The 22,828-nt window shown below is 41.6% G+C and overlaps 1 protein-coding gene across 10 annotated transcripts in view; it reads right to left on the bottom strand.

Moving 5' to 3' along the window:
- Nucleotides 1-458: 458 nt before the first annotated feature.
- ANKHD1 (ankyrin repeat and KH domain containing 1) overlaps nucleotides 459-22,828 on the bottom strand; it is a 131,506-nt gene continuing 109,136 nt past the window's right edge. For 4 of the 10 annotated variants that reach the window (XM_059417739.1, XM_059417740.1, XM_059417735.1 and 1 more), the window contains 12 exons: nucleotides 22,173-22,347; nucleotides 20,104-20,560; nucleotides 19,489-19,635; nucleotides 16,611-16,760; nucleotides 14,836-16,445; nucleotides 11,371-11,547; nucleotides 9,980-10,231; nucleotides 9,044-9,219; nucleotides 8,457-8,621; nucleotides 5,320-5,429; nucleotides 960-1,133; nucleotides 459-800 (listed from right to left, as the gene is read on the bottom strand). In XM_059417739.1, the coding sequence (XP_059273722.1) occupies nucleotides 797-800; nucleotides 960-1,133; nucleotides 5,320-5,429; nucleotides 8,457-8,621; nucleotides 9,044-9,219; nucleotides 9,980-10,231; nucleotides 11,371-11,547; nucleotides 14,836-16,445; nucleotides 16,611-16,760; nucleotides 19,489-19,635; nucleotides 20,104-20,560; nucleotides 22,173-22,347 (3,597 nt within the window). In that variant the 3' untranslated portion in view covers nucleotides 459-796. Of the gene's footprint in view, nucleotides 801-959; nucleotides 1,134-5,319; nucleotides 5,430-7,696; nucleotides 8,188-8,456; nucleotides 8,622-9,043; nucleotides 9,220-9,979; nucleotides 10,232-11,370; nucleotides 11,548-14,835; nucleotides 16,446-16,610; nucleotides 16,761-19,488; nucleotides 19,636-20,103; nucleotides 20,561-22,172; nucleotides 22,348-22,828 lie in introns of those variants that run through there. The other 6 variants (XM_059417734.1, XM_059417736.1, XM_059417737.1 and 3 more) reach the window with 4 other exon arrangements.

Genomic DNA, 22,828 nt, shown 5'->3' with positions numbered 1-22,828 from the left:
ACAAGAGAGCCAGATGGAAGGGACCAGAGGTTCAAATCAGGCTGAGAAGGGAGAATACAGGCTTTCAGTGTTGGAATAGGGGACAATACTTACAGGTGGGATGCAGAAAAGGCATGGGGGGAGAGACTGGAGAAGGTTAAACTCTAGGGCAGTGCCTCTTTTTTCCTGCTTTGGAATAGATAGGGAGGGGCTCCTGGAGAGGCCCAATTCCAGGAAGGCTGCTTCCTGGAAAGGCTGGAACAGCCCTTGGCAGGGGTTAGGGTATTGCTGTTTGTGGTTTGGCGGCTGCTCTAGCCTGCCCCCATAGCCTGCCTTAGGCTCTAATTGCCGTTGGAGGTGGGCCCAATGACAGCTTGGAAGGGACCTGGGACCTGTGATCCTAACTAGGTCTCCTGGGCCCCTTGGCTGTGTGGCTGAGATAGGAAGGGCAGTGTTGAGGAGAACACCGGAGTCAAAGCATTTCTTTGAACTTTTACTAAGCAATCAGTGACATACTCCATCCCTCAGTCCCAGCCTCAGCCCTTGAATGGAGGGCTGGGGGTTGGGAGGAGTACCTACAGACCGAAGGGAAAGTAGAGCTAAGGGCTTGGCGAGTTGCCCACTCCTATCCCTGGTCTAGCTGCCTCAGAACTAAGGGAGGCCCGAAACCAACAAGTCCCTCCCTTCCAGATTATATGAGGCCACCTGGTGTTTGGAATACACCAGGAAGAGGTGATGGCAGCAGCGGTATGAGGGATTCCTCTAATTCCACACAGGATCATCTGCACTGGATTAGATGTCCATTTCAAATTGTGCGTCATCTGGAGAAAGAGAAAGGAGGAGGACTGGTTGCTGGGCTGGGCTACAAACTCAGCCAGCTTAGCATCAGTGCAGAAACCCGTCTCAGCATTAAACCCCCACTGTACTTAACAGGGGCATTTGGATCCAAAGCATTTAATTTTAGGCCCTGCTTTCCTTACCGGGTATCTCTTCCTCTGTCTCCTTCTGCTCCTTCAGCAACTCCAGCTTGGAGGGTGGGGCTGTTGGAGGTGTTGTGACCCCGGGAATCTGGGGGAGACAGCAGGGGGGCGTCCGAGCAATGGGTGAGTTCTTGCACTCCAGCAGGAACTTTCGGTCGTAGATGATCCTCGTGCCTGTCAAGGGGTAGGGACTAGTTAAGAGGCTGGAGATTGGGCACAGAGCTGTATGGAGTTGTCACAAACAGGACTTTTAGGGACTTGGGACTCATTTCCCCATGTATTAAAGGGCTGCAAGCTGGGATCTCAGGTGACTAGCATTCCGGGCTCTTAAAATTAAAAAACTACCATGTCTAACCAAGATGTGGCTACGTGCCACGAAGCAAGTGGGGCATCCCAGCTGGTCCAGACAGGGGCTTTTGGTTTAGGGAAGCTTGCAGTCTCAGTTCTAGGAGGAGCACAAAACTTGGGAGAACTCAGGTACTTCCACTGTTCCTGTCTGGCTCTGCTGGCTCTGGGCCTTCCCTACTTTGGTTGGGGGTTGGGGACGTTAGTCCTTCAGGCAGTTACCTCAGGAAGCCAAACAGCAGATGTAAGAAGGAGTTTCACCCCTTCTGCCACCTGGATTCTGAGACCCTGGAGGAAGAAGCTGTGTTCCTCCGGACAGCTGCTTTTCTCATGAAACACAGGGACAGTCTGTTCTTATCCTGACCCCTCCCAAGTCCTATCAGGCTCAGCCCCAGCCTACAAAAACTTGGCCCCAGTTCTGTCCTCAAAGGGCCCTACCCTGTTCTTGCCTCTCCCCTCTGCCTCCACGTGGCAGGAAACCCTGGGTCGGGAGCCCAGCAGCTCAAGATCCCAGGCAATCAAGCCCAACCAAACAGCCGCCCGCCCGCCAGCTGGCCGGCCAGCCGCAGATACCCAAAGCTCCTGGCCCCAACTGCCCGAGTCCTGCTCAAGCCGCTTTGTAAAGCCTGGTGCTTTCTGCCGATGCCACGCTCGGCTGGGGTTTCGGCTCCTAATTCCAGGCGGCAAAGTCGAGAGGGGCGGGTAAGCAAGGCCCCCAGAACCCAGGCCATAGTGAGGATTTCATTCCACAGTCACGCGGAAGCCAGGCTTTAAGCCACAGTGCATTACTATGAGGTTTCAGGGAACTGGGCTTCGGTTCCAAACATTCCCCACCCACCCCCGGCAAAACCTACAGCGGACAGAACCCAAAGCCGGCACCTCCCCACTCCCGCCCCGCGGCAGGACGCACGCGCCGGCCTGCCCAATGCCCGCGGACCCCCAGCCCGGCCCGCTGACCTCCCGGGGTAGTGGCGTATAGCGTGCCCCCCGGCGTGGTGCTGTAGCAGTCGGGCAGTCGGTCCCTGCCCCCGGGAATTGGGCAGCTCGTGGAGGTGGACATAGCGAGCGGGACGAGCAGGAAGGCAATCGGCTGGCGCCGAGGACGCGGAGCGCAGCTAACACTGAAGCAGACTCGGTAGACCACGTGCGACCGCAGCAACAACACCAGGACGACGTCACGCCCGGGGCGGGCCACGAGCCGTCACTCAATTCGACGGTCCCGCCTTACTCACGAGGGGGCAAGCCCGACTAGGGGAGAGTTGAAAGCAGTCCCGCACAGGCCTTCCGTTCCTCCAGGCTTAATAGAGGCCAGTCCGACTCTGAGAGCTGGAGCCACTCAGCTATTTACTATTTACTGTTTGGACAGGGCGCCTGGGACCAGGGAGGTATTAACACGTTACTGTCATGTGTTAATTCACCCATTTCTCTTAACAGTTTTGGACAGTAAAGTACTATTATTAGCCACATTGTACAGGTGAGGAAAGGAAAGAGAGGTTAAAAACTGGTTCAAAGTCGTATCTTGCAGGAGGGGGAACTGGGATTCAGACCTGAATGTATCTGATTCCAAAGCCTGTGCTCTTTAGCACAGTTGGGGACTGCCTCCCATTAATTAATTACAGGACAGGGTAAAAAGTGGCGGATGGTCTGGTGCACAGCAGGAAGGGGAAGGTCAGGGAGAGGGGGTGGCCTCTTTGGAAGAAGTAATACCTGGACAGAATAATGAATAGATGTTGTGGGACAGAGGCTTGCTCTTTGATCTTGCTGCCACAGCTAACCTCGGGAAACTAAGGAACGGCAGAGGGCTGGTGAGGAGGACTTGGTCTTTAGGCCCCTGGGATGGAAGATCAGAGTCTGGCCTTTGGGGATATTTTGATGTAGACACTGATATGAAAGGAGGCAGGAGAGGGGTGGTGGAAAAGAAAGTATTAAGCCTAGTACGTACATATACTAAAAATCTTGATTTGATCAAGTAGTCTTCGGATTTCCTCAAAATCAGTATTACCACCCCTCCCCCCACTAAGTGCAGACCACCAGGTATCATGCATTTAACAGTATTAATGTTACTTCAGTTCTGACTTCATCAGATTTTCCTGTAGCTCTGATTTCTCCACTCATTAAAAAAAAAAAAAACCAAAAACTATTTTATAACTCAGTGCTTCTCAAATTTTAATGTGCACATAAATTACCTGGAGAGCTTATAAATGAGAATTTTGATATGTTAAGTTGAGGGTGGGACCTGAGAGTGTAAGTTTTTAGCAAGATTCCAGATGATGCAGTCCCTTAGGTCTGCAGGTCCCTAGAGTAGCACTTCAGGGAGCAAGGATATTTATATTTTATTGTTCCAAAATGTTTCTGAGCCTCTTACAAAGTGGCGTATACCAAGAAGGGTCTTGATAGTGCTGGAAGGTAAGGCTGGGGAGCAGATTGTGGGGGGACATCTAATACAGCTCAGTTTTTGAGGTAAATCTGGTTGGAGCAGTGAGGAATAGGATGGAGGGACGGTGAGAATGAAGGTGAAGATTCTAGCCTAGTGAAACAGGGTGGACCGAAGGGCAGTGCCTATGAGGATGGAGAGAAGTGGTCAGGATTGCCATACACAGAAGGGGGAAAGAGAAGGTGATTGATTAAGGGTGGAGTGAGAGAGAGGGAGCTAAGCTAGGATAATTTCCAGTCTTCTGACTTGAAAGTCTTGGTAGAAAAAAAAAAAAAAAGAAAAATTCTTGGTAGTAGTAGTACCCCCTAATATAACAGAGAAAATAAGAAAAGCATTATCTTACATTGGGGAATGTACAGTATGTGTGGAATGCTGAGATGAGACAGCACAGCAGCTAGATATATGGGTCTGAAGCTAAGGGGGAGAAATCTGGGCTAGTGATTTGGATCTAGGTGGAATGCAATCCAAGAGTATCGGATGAGATCACCTGGACAGAAGATATAGCTTAAGAAGAGCCCTGAGTACATCAACATTTATTTAAGAGGTGGTGGAAGAGGATTCACCACAAGAGACAGAGAAGTGTCAAAAGTTTTCAAGAAGGATCACTGTTGAAGTGAGGTCACCCTTCTGTTAAAACTGACAGCAGTAGTTACTACAACTATAATACTGTTGCTACATGCTTACTTTTGAGGTGCTGTGCGCTGTAAGGGCTGGGGAACTAGAGATAGGTCATTAGCCTTAGGGAGAAAGCCACATACATCATGCATGCAATCTGTATGAAAGACTGAGAGTTTAAATCAGAGGCTCAACACTGATTACCCATTAGGGAGCTTAAAACAGACAAGTGCACAAGAAAGGAAAAAAAAAAAGGAAGAAAAGAAAAAGACCTATGCCCAGGCTCCAACTGTAGAGATCTGATTAAGCCTATAAGGGAATATCAGGTTTTTGCTACCAGAAAAACTACTTTGGACTTATACCAATACCATGAAGATAAAACAGGAGGTAAAAGATAAAACAGGCTGGCAGTCTGGAGGCGAGATTCATGATCCTGTTGTTCAGATCAGGTCTTAGATTGGAAGTGGTCTTAATAAACATTAAGTTCTGGATACTTAAAACCATCTTTCTCTCCCTCATTTGCTACAGAATAAAGAAGAGGTAAAGAATCTGCCTGATGGCAAATGGTGACAAATCTTTAAGGGCAAATAGAAAATAGAGTATTATCACAGCCCCTCACCCCAGGACAGGGTCCACTGGGAAGACGTCATAACCAGCAGTACTTCTTGGTAGAAGAGATCTAGGGCTGGAGAACAAGATGTTCAGAAGCTGTTTTGCTACAGGCTTATTTGCCACTTCTGGGTTTACAATGGAGTCCAAAGTTCTCAAACAGTGGGCCAGAATCAAGTATACTAACCACTCCTTTTTGTTTGGCTTGAAACTATAATATGATTAGCCTTTCCCCTTCTACAAGACACCTCAAACTGAGGATGGTTCCCTCCTGGGCTAACTTTGAGGATGGGAGGAGGATTTGGCTGGAACCTACAAGAGATGAAAATTGTAGTTTCAAGTCCTGAGACTTCTTACCTCTGATTAGGAGAGGCCACCATTGGCTGTCCAACTCTCTTCTTCGGTCTGGTTAGCTGAGGTGATGGGATTTCCCCTTTGAGAGCAGGGACTGAAGGAAGCAGACTGGCCTATAAAAGGGCAAGTCAGCACACTGTAGCCACAATAGGTTTAAAGGGTCTTAAAACATCAATAATTTTATTGGTGGTGGAATTTTATTACACTACTACTAGAAATAAGTGGGTCCAGAAACCTCTATGATATATTTTTATTCCTTGAAAGAGCTGTTATTCTCATGTGGTTTGATCTATGCCTCAATAGGATGTTTCTTAATGATGTCAGGTCTTACTATGAATGTGCAAGGTTTTCTTCTGCCTCTATTAAAATTTCAAAATCAGTACTGTCCCACACAAGAGCAGGCTTCTGATTCCAGGTGAGAACCAATGGTAGGGACTCTCAAATCTCAGAAATGTAAACATTCTACTGGCTTCCAGTATTCCCATCCCATATATTCTCATTCACAAGAAAAAGGAGAAAATCTGTGTTAGCACTAGGTGGCTCTTTTGAGTTCATTTACATTCAATTTTATTTTCAGATGAGGAAAGTGAAGCCCAGAAATGAAAAATGACTTGCCTAAGGTCATAGAGCTTCAAGTGTCAGAAATGAAAACAGAATTTAGGCTTATTTCACTATACCCATGCTGCCTCCCCCCAGATCCCTCATATATTTTTAAAGTAATTAAGTTCTTACCTGAGCTAGGTTTAATCCAAGGTTCAGGTTGGTAAAAGAGCAGTAAAATAATGCCAGGAAGAGGCAAGACAGAGGAAGAAGAGATTATAGCAAACAAAATGGATTGGGGAGGAGGGATCCAAACAGAAAGAAAAGAAGGCAGTGCCAGTAAGAGGGCAAGGAGGAGGGTATCCTGAGTAACTACTACTGACTACACAACTCCTCTTTCTTCCTAATCCTCCTAGGGGTTCTTCTAATTGTCCCCTCTTCTCATGGATTCTAGTTCTTGACCTGAGATAAAATTTCTCATTCTGTTATCCTCAAGGTGCAAAAGACAGGGTTAAGAGCTCTTCCAGATAATTTTAATGTATTGTAGACTCTTAACACAGGAAAATCATTTTTGTCCCACTGAATAATTTTCTTAATATTATGTCTCACTAGTGCATGTTTCAATCAAGAGTAGTTTCATTCATTTCACTAATATTAGGTGATTTTTGTTGTTGTTGTTGTTAGTGGTAAACAGAAACAGCAAGATATATAGGGGATCCCAGGGTTCTTTTGAGAATACTTGATGTGGTTATCAAGTACTAAAAAAAGCAGTAACTTCAACACCTGTGAATCCATTCAAATCCATTCAAAATAGGAAACAAGAAATGACATTAAAGAAGCTCTCATAGTTGTGATATGGAATACAAAAGACCCAGGCATGTCTAACACAGAACTTGGGGTGTCTCACTTAGGAGTGGCTTTAGGAGCCAGGCAGAGAAGCTTAAGAACTTTTGGTGGCATGAGAATTGAAAAGTGCTGCTGGTATGGCTCTGCTGCCAGTTACTGTTTTTTGTATGTTCTTTTTTCCTTGATATGTGTTTTGACTTCTCTATCAGCCTGAAGCATTTTCTTGTTTTCTCTTCTAGAGTGCATATACATAAAACCAGGAAGTTCCAATGTATTAAACATGAAAAGTTTAATGACTGTTCTTTTCAGAGGGTTGTTTTTCCTTCTCTATTGCATCAGGTTCTTGGCATAGCCTATAGTTTGGCCAAGGCAATCCGCTCTAGTGTTCCTCTGTTTAGCTTGTTAAACACATTGGCTCTTCATACTTAGGGCTGTGGAACTAAGCCCAGAATTAGTCACACATTTATAATGATTACTCTGCTGATTCAACAATACCACAGTATTACGGGAGGCACTCCCATCCACTCCTGTGTCCCAACCCAAATAAAAACATAAAACACTGTAACCAAATAAGTCTTCAGATAAAAGCCAGGAAGCACAAAAGAATGTGAAGTTGAGAATTTGGGTGTCCCTAGGTTTGTTCAGTGTCATCTGATTGCAATCCTATGGTCTTTATTGATACTTATGATCTTTAAGGAGGTAACCCCAGCAAAGGCCTATCTACTAAAGTCACATAAGACACATTGCAGGGGCTTGAAACTTAGTCCTACTTATAAAATGATACAGAAGAGAACAAGGAAATAAGGACTGTTTAACACAAAATAGGTAGATAACTAGTCTTCAAAACGCTTTTTCAAAGCAGTCTAAAAAAGATCTCTAAGGTGTAACATGTGAGACGCCTATTAGAAATATAGTATTAACAAACTGGTTCAATAGGACTGTGGATTGGGTAATAGCTGCATGACCACTGAAAGGATCACACCCCACTTCTAAACACTGTTCATCTTTTTATTGAATATTCTGGTAAATATTTCACATTAATACAGGCTACATTAAGTAGAGCCACTATATGACAAGAAATTTACTCAACTTTTTCCTTTTAAGTATGTAAACAATTGTACATGTATTTACCACCCTAAAAGGTTGAAACATGTAATCATCTAATTCTCTTCTGCATACAAGTAGCATTCAGTATGTTTAGCCAAAAGCACTAAGTTCAAAATGGCTAAACTAACCAGAGAACATAATCAGGTGGATAGGAAATCACTTCGTTCTTATACAATGGGCAAATCAAATCTCCATTGCTAACGCCTCAGAGAAATTTTCTTAGTTAGGCACATTAAAAAAAAAAAAAAAAAAAAAAAAAAAAATCCCCAGGTTCTTCCAAGGTTTCTCAAACAAGGCTAAAGAATAAGACCTTCTAACTTAGTTGACATATTTGAGATGCATGTTTCCAATATGAGGAGCCCACGTGCCAGGCCAAATCTGAAAAGGGGGAGGAAAAATTGGAATTTCTAATTAGGAATCTTTAGACAGTTACAAAATGAATATATAAATGCAATGGCAATTCACTGTTTCTGCCTAGGAAGAATGCACATACATGAGATAAAATGTTCAGAAGCATCACACTGTTACTGAAAAACTTAGTTCAGATGAAGGTGGTCAGATGTCATGACTTGATATTCAGAATTTGCATTACCCAAAGAATTAAAAGAGTGACATGACAAAATAAGAGAGCACTAAGTCTATTTTACCTGCTGGGCATCAGTGCATTCAGTAGAATTTTGAATAACTTTTATCATAGGGTTCCAAGCAGGATCTGGGTTGTGAAGTCCATTAAACAGAGGTCCACCTGGAACATCAGCAAGCTGAGGATGGGAGGGTATTATGGTGCCTCCATACATGGAAATTGGCAGACCCTATGAAAGAAAGCAAAAAGCTTAATCCTGAAGGTAAACGTTAGCTCTCTCCAATTTCCTTTCATCCACAAAACTCCCGCGGATCCTTTAAAAATACAGAATCATGCAGTGTTGAAAAACCAAAAGTGGTTTACCTGCATTAGTAACACTTTTCAACAAGAAGAAAATCCCCCCAACTAAATCCAGTATCATCAGGAAATTTCTCAACTTTGACGAACACACAGAATACCCTCAACTTTTCTGTATTTTAGTTTCATCAGTAAGTTTGTGCTAAGAAGAAAAGGGAAACTCTACGAAAAGACCTGGCCAAGTCATGGAAACAAGCTTGTTACACCAAAAGAGAGAATTATTTCAATACAAACTATTCCTTAACATTGGCTGGCAAAGTGTTAAACAAGTTACAGTGATGTTTGTTGACTCACTTTAGAAAAATCCAGAAAACTGCTTGCCATAGGTTGATGAAAAATGTTAGAGGGGGCTACCATTCCAGAATCATCTCTCTCCATTGGTTGATGCTGGGAGAATGTGCTTGGGTCTGATAATTGTTGATGCATTGGATGGTTCCCTATCACAGACTGTGACCAACCTGATAAGCCTTCTGGAAAGAAGAATTGAGGACAGGGTTTGATATTTATTGGAGTAAAATAGCAAAATATTACTACTTGAACTTTTTTCATACTGAATTTTATCACACTCACTCCTCTGAAAAGTTCAGTGCATGTTGATGACAATCTTTGCAAAGTGAAACAAATCAGTTCCTAGAAAACTGAGTGAAGTCCTTTGAATACCCCAAATATTCTACCTAATCCTTTGAAAGAGAGCACTTATGCTCTCTGAAAGAATATAAATGATTATCCCATTACTGGAAAGCTTAAAAGGGAAGGGAAGTACACTTTGAATCTTCTACTTCTAATCTATACTTATTTTTATAACATGTATTACAGATATTATTATGTATAAACCAAACCAACATTCCAAACTCTGAATATGACTGAATTCTTCGAAAGTATAAACACCCATACTGACTGTTAAGTGTAGGAACTAAGCCATTTGGTTTTAAGGAACTAAGTTTCATTTATTTATTTATTTATTTATTTATTAAATATTTTATTTGTTTATTTGACAAGAGATCACAAGTAGGCAGAGAGGCAGACAGAAAGGGGAAGGGAAGCAGGCTCCCTGCCAAGCAGAGAGCCCGATGCGGGGCTCCATCCCAGGACCCTAGGATCATGACCTGAGCCGAAGGAAGAGGCTTTAACCCACTAAGCCACCCAGGCGCCCAAGGAACTAAGCCTTAATGGCAAAATCCCACAACTTACTGGAGATATCCTTCCAAAAAGAAGACAAGGCAACTATACCTGACATAGCGTTGACTCCAAATGACCAGATCCCACTGTGTCCAACAGGAGCAACAAAACTGGTCCCCACAGGGGCTTGTGCGACAGATCCTCCTTGCCGAATCCGGGCTAGCCTCTCTGTTCCAATGGGGGGAGGTATCTTTCGATCCTGACTGGCACTGCCTCCTTTTGGTTGGCCCAAAGTTGGTGGGGCAGAGGTGGCTGAAAGAGGTGAAGATGATCCCGAAGAAACAGATGGAATAGGAGAGTCACCTGGTGGCAAAATATTTCTCTATTGTTTTATTACATTAAAAACTAATTATAAGAATATGAGAAACCTTGTTGGAAAGACCTATTTCACAACACAGGTTCTGTAAGAAAAATTTCATTTTATAAGATCTTTCAAGTGAAAGCACATAAGTTCTATGAATATTATCCTACACTACTTCCGTACATACGAAGTATAAGCAAATACTCTAAAAATTGTTTTCCAGATTGCTGAACAAAGCTAAAAAGGATGAAAGCCATATTAATTTTTATTCTAGCTCTAAACAGTCTTCTCAAAACATAACCTGTCAGATTTTAAATTAACTTAAATGTGGCAATGTTTGTACAATAATTAGCATATTGTTTGGAAAAGAGCTGGTGGCCTTCTCTCTTTAGCTGTTCTCTTTTTTTCTCTTCCTATGGCCCTTTTTTCCATAACGAAGAAAGGTTATATGTTAGCAAATATCTTGGATTCAATTCATGGTTTTGTTTCCTAATGGGACTCTCAGGTAATGTTGGTAGTTTTCCCTGTCAAAAGGGCCAATATTAATTGACTGCCTCACGAAGCTCATTTTAAAAAATCAAATCCTGTTCAAGTACTGTGAGAACTTCATCTGTTCTAAATATTGAGAAAAATAAGAAGAACAAAGGCATATGTTCACTTATAAGTGGTAATAATTCGGTTTCCTATTTTTAGTATATGTGCTGCCGAAGCGAGCACATAATTTGGTTTCCTAAAATGTAAAAATAAGCTAAGAATCATACCAAAATGACTAGATACATAAATCTACTTTTCAAAAAAAAAAAAAAATCTACTTTTCGGACTTAAGAAATTATATTGCAATACTATCCCCAAAGGGTCCTTTTTATAAAACTAAGTGTAGTACCTCTTTTCTTGATCCAACTCCCTGTGTAAACATTTCTGGCTTGGAAAGACAGCTTGACCCCTCTCAAGTTTTCTATCCTATAAATGACTGACAATTTTTGACAGGCCTCCAATTCAAACCTTAGGTATCAGAATACCATCATACCATTAACTTTAGTTTACTAAACTTTTACTAGAGTTACTATGCAGTGTTTCCTGAAACAAATGGTTTAATAGCTTATTCAAGACTCTTTGGGAAGAGTTCCTCCAGGATTCCTACATGAGTTTGAGGCGCTTGTCCAAGGATGGGGGGAAAAATGTTGCCTGTTGAAACTTGGAGTCCCAACAGGAGCTGGCCCTTGCAGGAAAACCCGTGTTCCTGGGATGCCGGAAAAACTTGTCAGAGGAGCAGAAGAGGAAGATGGGGAGCTGCCTGATGGATCAATGGATGGTAAGCCTGAAAGAAAACAGGTCCGAGACATCCAATTAGCCAAGGTTTTAAAACTGAAAGTCCAAAGTTTACTTAATTCCTTTTTAAAAGAGAAGAAAGCATGCAGTTTATTTTTGTAGATCACAGCAAAAATAACCCACGTATGTGGCCCTATATTATGGCCCAAACGAATTTTACTCTTGAAGTCCTGATGAATCATCACCAAACAGCACTAGATACAGAGGAGTGAGCCCAACGTTTAAGAACGGCAGTCACCTGGAATGATGTTCTGGATAAATCTCAAAGCTTTCATTGGAGGGGCTGAAATGTGAGCATGTTGTGACTAAATGGTACCAATTAATCACTTCTGCTTCGTCTTCTGGGGAAAATCTCAAAGTACAGCTATTCATCAATATAAAATAGTTATTTCCTATGGGAGATGAATAACATGATCTACCAATGTTTCCTTCCTAATGAGGAAGAGTACCCTATTAAAGATAATTTCAGGGGCGCCTGGGTGGCTCAGTGGTTTGGGCTGCTGCCTTCGGCTTGGGTCATGATCTCAGGGTCCTGGGATCGAGCCCCGCATCGGGCTCTCTGCTCCGCAGGAAGCCTGCTTCCTCCTCTCTCTCTCTCTCTCTCTCTCTGCCTGCCTCTCTGCCTACTTGTGATCTCTGTCTGTCAAATAAATAAATAAAATCTTTAAAAAAAAAAAAAAAAAAAGATAATTTCAGTATTCCATCTGATAAAAAAAAAATCAACAGTTGCATATGAAAGTTTTTATCTAGTTTGTGTATTTGTCAAAAGACTGAATTTAGCAGTCTTTTCAAATGCCACTGCTTTCTTTGGAGAATGTATTAGAGAAAGGGAACAAGTGTCTGGAAAAGGATTATAGATACTTGTCTCAGGAAAAGATAATTGATATCAACATAAAAAACTGTCAACTTCTCTCAAGCAGGTCTTCATCCATTTAAAGTATGTAATTCAAAGGCTTTTAGCATATTCACAGAGCTGTGCAACCATCACCATAATCAATCTTAGAACATTTTTATCTTTCCTAAAAGATACTCTGTACCCATTACTTATAACTTTCCACCCTCCAAACAACCAATTATAAACTTTCTGTCTCTACAGATTGGTCTATTCTGGAAATTTCATATAAATGCAATTATATAGTATGTGATTTTTTTGTGACTGGTTCTTTCACTGGGCATGGTATTTTCAAGGTTCCGCCATCCTGTCATGTGCATCAGTACTTCTCTCCTTTTTACTGTTGAGTAGTAATCCCATTATAGCAATACACATTTTATTTATGCATTTATCAGTTGTGGGGCAGTGGGTTGTTTCCACTTTTGAGTTATTATGCTGCCATGAACATCTGTGTACTCATTTTTTGTGTAGACATGTTTCTCTTCCACCTAGGAGTGGAATTACTGGATCATACGGTAACTACGTATAACTCTCTTCTCAAGTTGCTTTGAATTTCCACTGACAGCATTTGAGGTTTCCAATTTCTCCACGTCCTTCTCTTACTGTCTTCAGTATTACTATTTCTTACCTGTGAATCAGTAGAATTAAACTATATCCATGAAAGAAGAGGATCAACAAAAGAAACCAGACAGGCAGTTACGGTAAAAGGCCAAGCCTACCAATCCTGGACCTCAGAGGGAAGGTCCAGGATTAATGCTTGCTTTCTAAAAAATGGTTACTTTTGACTAGCAGTAGATAATTTTGATGGTATAGATCTAAGTACTTAAGGTCCCCCAATCTCATTTTCTACCAAACCAGATGGATGATTTCCTTTCCTTTTCTTCTTTTTTCTAGAAATTCATAATCCGTACACCTTCTGGGAGGCAGTATGTGGAGTGCAAAGAGTTTAATACTGGAATATGAGAGATCTGAGGTCAAATTGGCTAAGGTACTGGGAAGTCACATGTTAGTGCCAGCCATTTCAAAGATTAATGCCTTCCACACAGATTGCCTGAGCATTGGCAATACATTCTTCTTTCACCCTGTGGCCTCTGAAAACCTCAAATGAAAAGTTTCCCCAAAATGAAAAGTTAAAATACATACTGATTTATGAGAAAAAAATGGAAAATGGAAGAAAAAAATCCCAGAGAATATTTTGGACCATAGATGCTTTTATGCAAGCTTATATATTTCCTTGAATATGATGAAACAGCTATGTTTTCCTGAAAAGACGAGTGAATGAAAACATCTGAAATGAAAGCTAAGGCTACACCATATAAACTCCCAAATTTTCAACACACAGATCAGCTTATAATTAGCAAAATGGAAGGATGGGCTACAAAAGACAGTTTTCCAAGGGGAAGAAAAGAGCTTCTTACCCCCACTCCACGTTAGCTGCGATTTCTCATTTGTTTTTCACAATAGTGTAGAATAGACTGAAATTTGGCTCCTAGATTCTAGAAAACAGATTCTGGTCTTCTAAATATCTTCAAACCAACATTAGACTCTTATATATCTATATCTTCTTTATAACGCCTCAGCAGCTAATTTGTAATTTCAAGAAACTGAAGTGCTGAATCTAAATTGGCCTTTTTAGAGTAAGAGCCCACAAATGATTGGATCTCTTTAGTCAACCCCATCTAATGTCAATAATAAAGAACACTATCAAACAACCCTTAACATTCAGTCTGAGGACCCAAGTCTGAGAATATAGAATAATGTAGATTAGGGACTAGTCCCTAACACCTTTGTAACACAAACTTTTTAAATATGAGAAATGCGTATACTCACTATGATTTTAAAAATGTCTACATGGGGCACCTGGGTGGCTCAGTGGGTTAAGCCTCTGCCCTTGGCTCAGGTCATGATCTCAGGGTCCTGGGACCAGCCTGGGCTCTCTGCTCAGCGGGGAGCCTGCTTCCCCCTCCCTCTCTGCCTACTTGTGATCTCTCTCTGTCAAATAAATAAATAAAAAAGAAAAAGAAAACTCACTTAAAAAAAAGTCCACAAATGTGGAATCCTTGAAACATCCCAAGTCCCTTTTTAGTAATACCAACACACCAGTTCTTAGAAAATGGACTGACGCAAGGTAAAACCTCCTTGCCATGAGGGACAGAAACATCATCAAGCCAACAGAAAGCAGCTCAATGTATGTAAGTGATTTACCTGCATGTAGATTTCTGCCCACTCCATCAGCAATCATTAATGGGTATTTATGACATACTCTCATTTCTTTAATATTATAGACTATTATGTATAAAAGAACGGCTTTCTTATTATCATGGAGGATTCGGTTATGCCGATAGAGCCCCACACTGAGCTGCAGTAATAGTCATCATAACTTACCAACGGGACTAGTAGAAACTCGCTGGGAAGGTGGTCTGAAGCCAGGTGCCTTGGAGTTGTCGGGGTGCACATTTTCCAAGTGTCCAAGTACAGAGTTACCCAGGAACGCTGACTGAACAGTGAAAGAGGCATCTGCAGCAACTCGTGAGGACAGTGGACCATCTCCCCAACCCTGATTAGCTGGCACCTGACCGCTATCAAAAAGACTACTGAAGTGATTGAAAAGTGTGGCCGGGCCAAATGTAGGTGGCAAAGATTTATTTGCTGGGTTAATGTGCATCTGAGAACCATTCATAATGTTCATGGCTGAAGAAAGCTGCACTGCAGCTGGTGGGCCTTGAGGTGGTGTTAGAGGAACTGGATTTGTAACAAAAATAGACTGGGGATCCTGGTGTATAGTTGCATTTGGTACCACTGAGTAAAAAGAACCTCTGGGCTGCATTCGATGAGAAACTCGAGGTGCTGGTACAGCTAACTGAGGTAAATTACTGGTGTCCTGATTATCGGCAGCAACCAATCTGGGTGACGCCAGAGTCAATGGAGCGGGTTCTGCGTTAGATGCAAAAGGCATTGCCATGGGACTTAAATCAGAGACACTGGACGGCTGTGTCTCGTCCTGCGTACTGCCAGAGGGAGGAGCAGGACTACTGGCCGGGTGTGCTTCTGGAGCTCCCGGGGTGTTGCTGGCAGAGCTACTGCAGCTATTGGCCGTTGAAGAAGGGGTGCACAGGTTCGCCAGGGCCTGCTCCTGTGTGGACACTTTCTCTTTGGGGGGTAGCATGGCAGAGAAAGATTCCATCTTTTGTGAAGAAAGCTGTGCTTGAGGAGTACTCGCGGGCAGAAACGTGGTGGGAACTTGCCCGCTAGGGAGAGGTGCAGAGGAAACAGAAGGCAGGGAACTACAAGTGCTTGTCACAGAAGAAATCACTGTCACTGGAGGACTCGTCTTAGGCACACAGGCAAACAACTGCTTTCTGACTGATGGAGTCCGGGTGTTAGTCACACATAGCTGCTGACTGGCAGCAACTACGGAAGAGACAGTGATAGGACAATTGGCAGTAGCTAGTCCAGCAGACTCGGAGGGTAAGACAGTCCCGTTCTGGTTAGGTAGACGGCCTGCGTTATTATGCTTTGGAGAGCTACTTGTGTTGCCAGGATTCACAGGTCTCACTGGGAATGGTCCCCAAGTGTTAGGAGAAGGTGAAAAGGTTCCTCCAAACTGAGCCATGGGCAAGCGAGGATGCCGAATCTGTTGCATAGTCTGAGCAGCCAGCAGGGCAAAATGAGGGTGGGGGTAAGCCAAGGGTAGAGAAACTGGGAAGGAAGAACGTACATTTGCTGGAACGTTCTTGTTAAGTTTATTAGTTGGCTGGAACGTTGATAATGTTGTCGCTTGTGATGTTACGAGAGCTGGAGCACCCAAAGGAAATGCATTTTTACTGGAAGCTGCTGTGGTGCCAACTCCAGATGAGAAGTTTGCATGGATGGATTTGGTGCTGGCAGGTGTTCTGATATGATTTTTAGGAATCAAGTCTTCCAGTTCCTTAGCAGGATCTTGAATAAGTGCATTGATAAGTTGAACTGCATATCTTGTTGATTCGGTACCACCCCTGGGGAGAAAACAAACAAAACACGAAAATATGATCAAAAACTTAAAAAAAGGTCATCTTAACATTAAATAAAATTCTTGATTGTACCACAACCTAACAAAAGTTAGCTTCTAAAAAACATTTAATTTCTACACAGAATGAGTAATACACATTTTTCACAATTACCTTATGGTGATCATTCTCTCGCCGTTCTTGTCTTTTTGTTTATCCACATCAATATGCGCACCCGTAACGTCTTGTATAGCAGTGATGTTGCACCCTCCCCTTCCCATTATCCTGGAAACCACGGAAGCTGGAACGGACAACTTCTTTGACCTAGAAAATGAAGACCACACATGAGCTTATGAAAGCAAAGATCTTTTTTATTTTTTTAAGATTTTTATTTATTTATTTGACAGACAGAGATCACAAGTAGGCAGAGCAGCAGGCAGAGAAAGAGGGGGAAGCAGGCTCCCTGCTGAGCAGAGAGACCAATGCAGGGCTGGATCCCAGGACCCTGAGATCATGACCTGAGCCAAAGGCAGAGGCTTAACCCACTGAACCAACCAGGCACCCCAAGCAAATGTCTTTATTTAAAAAGATCATTTGGTGAGAATGTTCAGACACCTGTAGAATAGTATTTCTTAAACCTTAAAGGGGCAAGTATTACAAGGTTTTGTTTTAGGAACTGACCTCTTCTCATACTGAATTTAATTTAGTGAAAGTAAAAATTCCTTTGTCATTTCAAACAAGATTATATTTTAAAGAACCTGTGATCTAAGCATTTAAATCTACCTCTAACATCGCACGTCAACTAAACTGCAATAACTCTAGGTATATACCCTTCCTAAATTTGAATAATGCAGGGTGCCTGGGTGGCTTAGTGGGTTAAGCCTCTGCTTTCCGCTCAGGTCATGATCTCAGAGTCCTGGGATCAAGTCCTTCACTAGGCTCTCTACACAGTGGGGAGCCTGCTTCCCCACCTCTCTCTGCCTGCCTCTCTGCCTACTTGTGATTTCTCTCTGTGTGTGTCCAATAAATAAATAAAATCTTTAAAAAAAAGTAAATAATGCGTAACATACTGTTAAACTTCATACCGAATAGTAGAGGCTAGCTTTCAATATCAATAATTTACACTTAGCAATAAAACCCCAAAGCCTCAGATATGAACTACATAAAAAGGAAGTCACACATGGAACCTGGGACTTGCACTTATATGTGAGCTGAGCAGAGCTGGAGAGAAGACCAGAGGCTGATCTTGGGATCTGATAAGATGGCCTGGCTGTCCCTAAGGACTATTAAAGAAACCCAGTGTTTGCAGGCAGCAGCAGTTCTTAAGCATTAAAGCAGAACCAGATGAGAGCAACACCTACTATTTTCAAGTTCTCAGTGTTGGGCCCCAGGATTCCCCATGTCAGAGAGGGACCTTCACAAAACTGAATTATTCTGTCTAGAAGAATATCAATGGCAGCACTTGAGGTACTTTTCATGATCAAAATTTATCACACCTTAATTCTGGGACGGATATATTCAGATATTTTGAGAGCTAAAGCACAGACTTAAGCTCACAGACTAAAGCATAGGCCATGAGCAATACTTAAATCGATCTTATCATCAAGTGTACATCACTTCTCCTATTCTGCCAAGACTTCTTTTTGTTTCCATTTAATGGACACGATCTTCAGGAACAGTACTGAATAAAAGCCCAGACATTTTAGTCCTTTGGAGATTTAATACACATTAGCAAAAATGTCTGGTCCTGCTTCCCTGTTGCAAAGCATGAACAGAGGCTAAAAGTATCATCTGGACTGTACAAAACATTTGAAAGCAGTAGCCCTTCTGCTTTCATTCATTTCCCTGCTCATGGTTTAAGTATAAAGCATCGTGATGGGGTGTCTGGGTGGCGCAGTAGTTGGGCATCTGCCGTCGGCTCAGGTCATGATCCCAGGGTCACAAGATCGAGCCCTGTGTTAGGCTCCCTGCTCTGCGGGAAGCCTGCTTCTCCCTCTCCCACTCTCCCTGCTTGTGTTCCTTCTCTGGCTGTCTCTCCTAAAAAATAAATAAATAAATAAATAAATAAATAAAACACTGTGATTAAAGGTCCTCTTCTTTCCTCTTTTTTGAGGGTGAAGGTAGTTTTATTTTAATTTTACGGTGCCTTTCCCCTTGTAGCAATTGCATTGGTTAATAGCGGCTAACCAGTTTTTTAGAACATACTCTCCAGCAAAGCCTAACTTAATTTAAACACTGTAAATGGACCAAGTTGATTGTTTTTGCCATTTGGGACCATTAAACAAACATCACAGCCCTCACTAATAACACTGTGACTTTGCTGCAGAATAGTCAGTATAAAATCTTCACTTTTTTTTTTTTAAGATTTTATTTATTTATTTGACAGACAGAGATCACAAGTAGGCAGAGAGGCAGGCAGAGAGAGAGGGGGAAGCAGGCTCCCCGCTGAGCAGAGAGCCCAACATGGGGCTTGATCCCAGGACCCTGAGATCATGACCTGAGCCGAAGGCAGAGGTTTAATCCACTGAGTCACCCAGGTGCCCCAAATCTTCACTTTTATTTTTTTATTTTTATTTTTTTAAAGATTTTATTTATTTATCTGACAGACAGAAATCACAGGTAAGCAGAGAGGCAGGCAGAGAGAAAGGAGGAAGCAGGCTCCCTGCTGAGCAGAGAGCCCGATGCAGGGCTCGATCCCAGGACTCTGGGATCACGACCCAACCCGAAGGCAGAGGCTTTTAACCCTCTGAGCCACCCAGGTGCCTCCCCCAAATCTTCACTTTTAAAAGAAGTTTATGACCATGTTGTATGGTTTGTCTGGAAATGTCTGCAATTATTTTGTTATTGTAAAGCCAACATATGTCGTGTCATATAAAACATGCTGCAAAATTTACATACTGCTTCTCATTTTACTTAAGCCAACTCTGGATTGAGTATGGCACAAATAATAACCACATTCTAATTATTCATTAATTACCTGGTCACCACCTCATTAGATAAGAATCTATGCGTGGTCTATGACAGTTAAAAAGATAAGACTAATACTACTTACCTTCGTACAACTTCTTTCCACCCTTCTTCTCTTTTCTGTCCCCTTTTGGGGCTAGTTAGATTCAGCTTTATGTTTGGAGAACTTAATGGCAATGGCACTGACTTAAAGCTTGTTGATAAGGAATTAGAATTCGTTTCACCTTCAAGTCTGAGAAGAAAGAATTAATCAAGTCCAATAAAACAAATTTTAATATAGAAACTCAAGAGACCATTTATTGTCAAAGTTATGCTGAATGTTTGAATTAAAATTTGGCACATCAGTTCAGAAAAGCAGAAAAACAGGGCAAAAAGTTCATCATCTACGTCAGTATGAAAACAGATTCAGAAGCCAGAAGCTGGACTATAATCAATAAAAATGACACAGTGAAAATAAAAATCAAAATATGCTAGTATTTTCAACTTCAAAATTTAATCATAAAAATTTCTAATCATCTCACTTAAAAAATGGCACACGATTAGGACATTAGTGAATTTCGGTTCTGAATACTGAAAGACAGATAATGTGGTAGACCTAAATTGTTTAACACAATTTGTGCTAAAAAAATGTACTCAAATTTTTGTGCCAGTCATGAAAAAGGACAGGTGGATGCAGAGTTAACAAATCAGAAAAATTTACCGTGTTTGAGTTTTGGAAGTAGCAGTACTTGTCTTTTCTTCTTGGGAATGGAGTAGCAGTGACGGGTATCTCCTATCATTAGAGGAATTCACATCCATAGTGAAATTTAACTCTTGGCTTTTACCACCACTGCTACTCTCACTGTTGCAGTCTGTGCTGTCCAAGTTATCCGAGTCACTATTCCCACCTGTACCACCACCTCTGGGTTCTCCATTTATTTTATTTTTATCAGCTTTTTGCTGTGCTAAGGATATATGTTGTTCTGGTAATATTAAATGTGCAGTGGGAGGGGTCTCCTTTGTTTTGTTCTTCTTATTTTTCCGATTGGTGCTAGGAGTTGTCACCACATTGGCCCTTTTTTTCCCAAACACATTTGTGAATGTTGCAGATGTTGCAGAAATTCCGATTGTGGTGGTGGTTGTTGCACTAGGAGGTTCTATGGGAACTTCTTGCTCCACTGAAATTATCAAAAGGATAAAAGTCACACTGACAGCCACAGAGCTCAAAACAAACTATGACAAGATATACATAATAATTCCAGCCTTTAAGTCATCTTTTCCTTTCACCAGTATTCACTAGCAAATAAAGAAATCGTCATTGTTAGAACAAATGTACTATATCCAATTTTGATGTCTAACTCAGTATAAAAACATTCACAGCATAACACTCTTAACATCTGAGGTGCTAGTATCATGAAATAACCAAAAATCACAATATAGTTTAAATTCAGGGAAATTTTCATAATTTGGCTATTGTTGATAAGATATAAATTTTGGGGTGCATGTTTCCCTTTGATTTAGTAGCTAGAAAGTTATTAGGCACTAAGCAAAACAGGTCAGTCAGAGAAATACAAAACCATATGATTTCATTTGTATGTGGAATTTAAGAAACGAAACAAATGAACAAAGGGGAAAAAAGGAGAGAGAATGACAAACCAAGGAACACCCTTAACTGTAGAGAATAAACTGATGGTTACCAGAATGGAGGTGGGTGGGGGGGATGGGTGAAATGGGTGATAAGGATTAAGTAGTGCACTTGTGATGAGTGCTGGGTGTTGTATGCAAGTGCTGAGTCACTAAATTACACACCTAAAACTAATATTACACTATGTTAATGAACTGGAATTTAAATAATTTTTAAAAAAAATTCCAGGGAATTCTCAGATAGTATTTTATTTTTTTTTAAGATTTTATTTATTTATTTTTTAAAGATTTACTTATTTATTTGACAGACAGAGGTCACAAGTAGGCAGAGAAGCAGACAGAGAGAGAGAGAAAGAGGAGGAAGCAGCCTTCCCGCTGAGCAGAGAACCGATGCGGGGCTCGATCCCAGGACCCTGAGACCATGACCTGAGCCAAAGGCAGAGGCCTAACCCACTGAGCCACCCAGGTGCCCCAAGATTTTATTTATTTATTTGACAGAGATCACAAGTATGCAAAGAGGCAGGCAGAGAGAGAGGAGGAAATAGGCTTCCTATGGAGCAGAGAGCCCGATGCAGGATTCGATCCCAGGATCCTGGGATCATGACCTGAACTGAAGGCAGAGGCTTTAAACAACTGAGCCACCCAAGCACCCCTCAGATAGTATTTTAGAATTAGAATTCAAATAGAGAACAATTACTTGACTACTACAAGCATTACTAGAATGTACAAAAAACAATCTGTGAATAATAAACCCCAGCCCTCTGTAGCTTTGAGCCTGAACCTTAGCTCAAAACTTATTGAGGCACTGGACCTCTTCCCAGTTTCCAAATGGAGGAGGAAAGGGTAGGACAGAACCTGAAGAGAAGCTGGAAAATCTCTTTACTGTATCACATTTAGGACATACAAGATGTTTTACAGGGTGATTTAAATTAAAACTGAACTTCAAATTACATGCTTGCCTTCCTCCCACTTTCTGTTTCTCTGTATCACTTTACAATGTAAAGTATTTAAAAATATCTACTATAAAAGCCAACTGTCAATTTCAGATTAAAGTATCGAATATCTATCCAGAATTAGAGTAAGAAGTACTCAAAATGAAGTTGACAAACACAATTTTAACACTAATTTGGAAAGGTCGTTTCTTACCATCTTCATCATTCTCCTCTTCATCTTCATCCTCCGGTAGTTCTGAATTCTCCTTAGGTTTGTTTTCCTCATCTTCTTCCTGCTTCCTTTTCTGCTCCTCCTTTTTCTTTTTTCTCTTTTCTTTTCTTTTCTCTCTTTTAGCTGCAAGAGCCTGCTTTCTGCTCTCCTCTCTTGACTGCAAATTAAGAAGGCATATCATTTAGCCAATAATGCAATCATTTAAAATAAATAATGAATATTTTTGTTTATGATAGGTGGGGCTTCCCAGGGATGCCAGTCTCAAAACACGTTTATAAAAGCACACACACACACACACACACACCAAAAAAAAGATAAACTGGACATCATCAAAATTAAGTTTTTGTATTTCAATGGAACCATCAACAAAGTAAAAAGGCAACATATAAAATGGGGAAAAAAATTTGCAAATCCTACATCTGGTAAGGGATTTGTATCAAATGTATAAAGAAGTCCCATGACTCAATAATAGAGACAAATAACTCAATTTAAAAATATACAAAGGACCTGAACAGGCATTTCCTCAAAGACAATATATGAATAGCCAAAACATATGAAGACAGATGCTCAATAACTACTAGACATCAAGGAAAAGCAAATCAAAATTACAAGATAACCACTCCCTATCTGCTAGATAG

This window comes from Mustela nigripes, chromosome 12 (assembly GCF_022355385.1).
Source record: "Mustela nigripes isolate SB6536 chromosome 12, MUSNIG.SB6536, whole genome shotgun sequence".
NCBI lineage: Eukaryota > Metazoa > Chordata > Mammalia > Carnivora > Mustelidae > Mustela > Mustela nigripes.
This window is presented reverse-complemented; position numbering and strand designations above follow the sequence as displayed.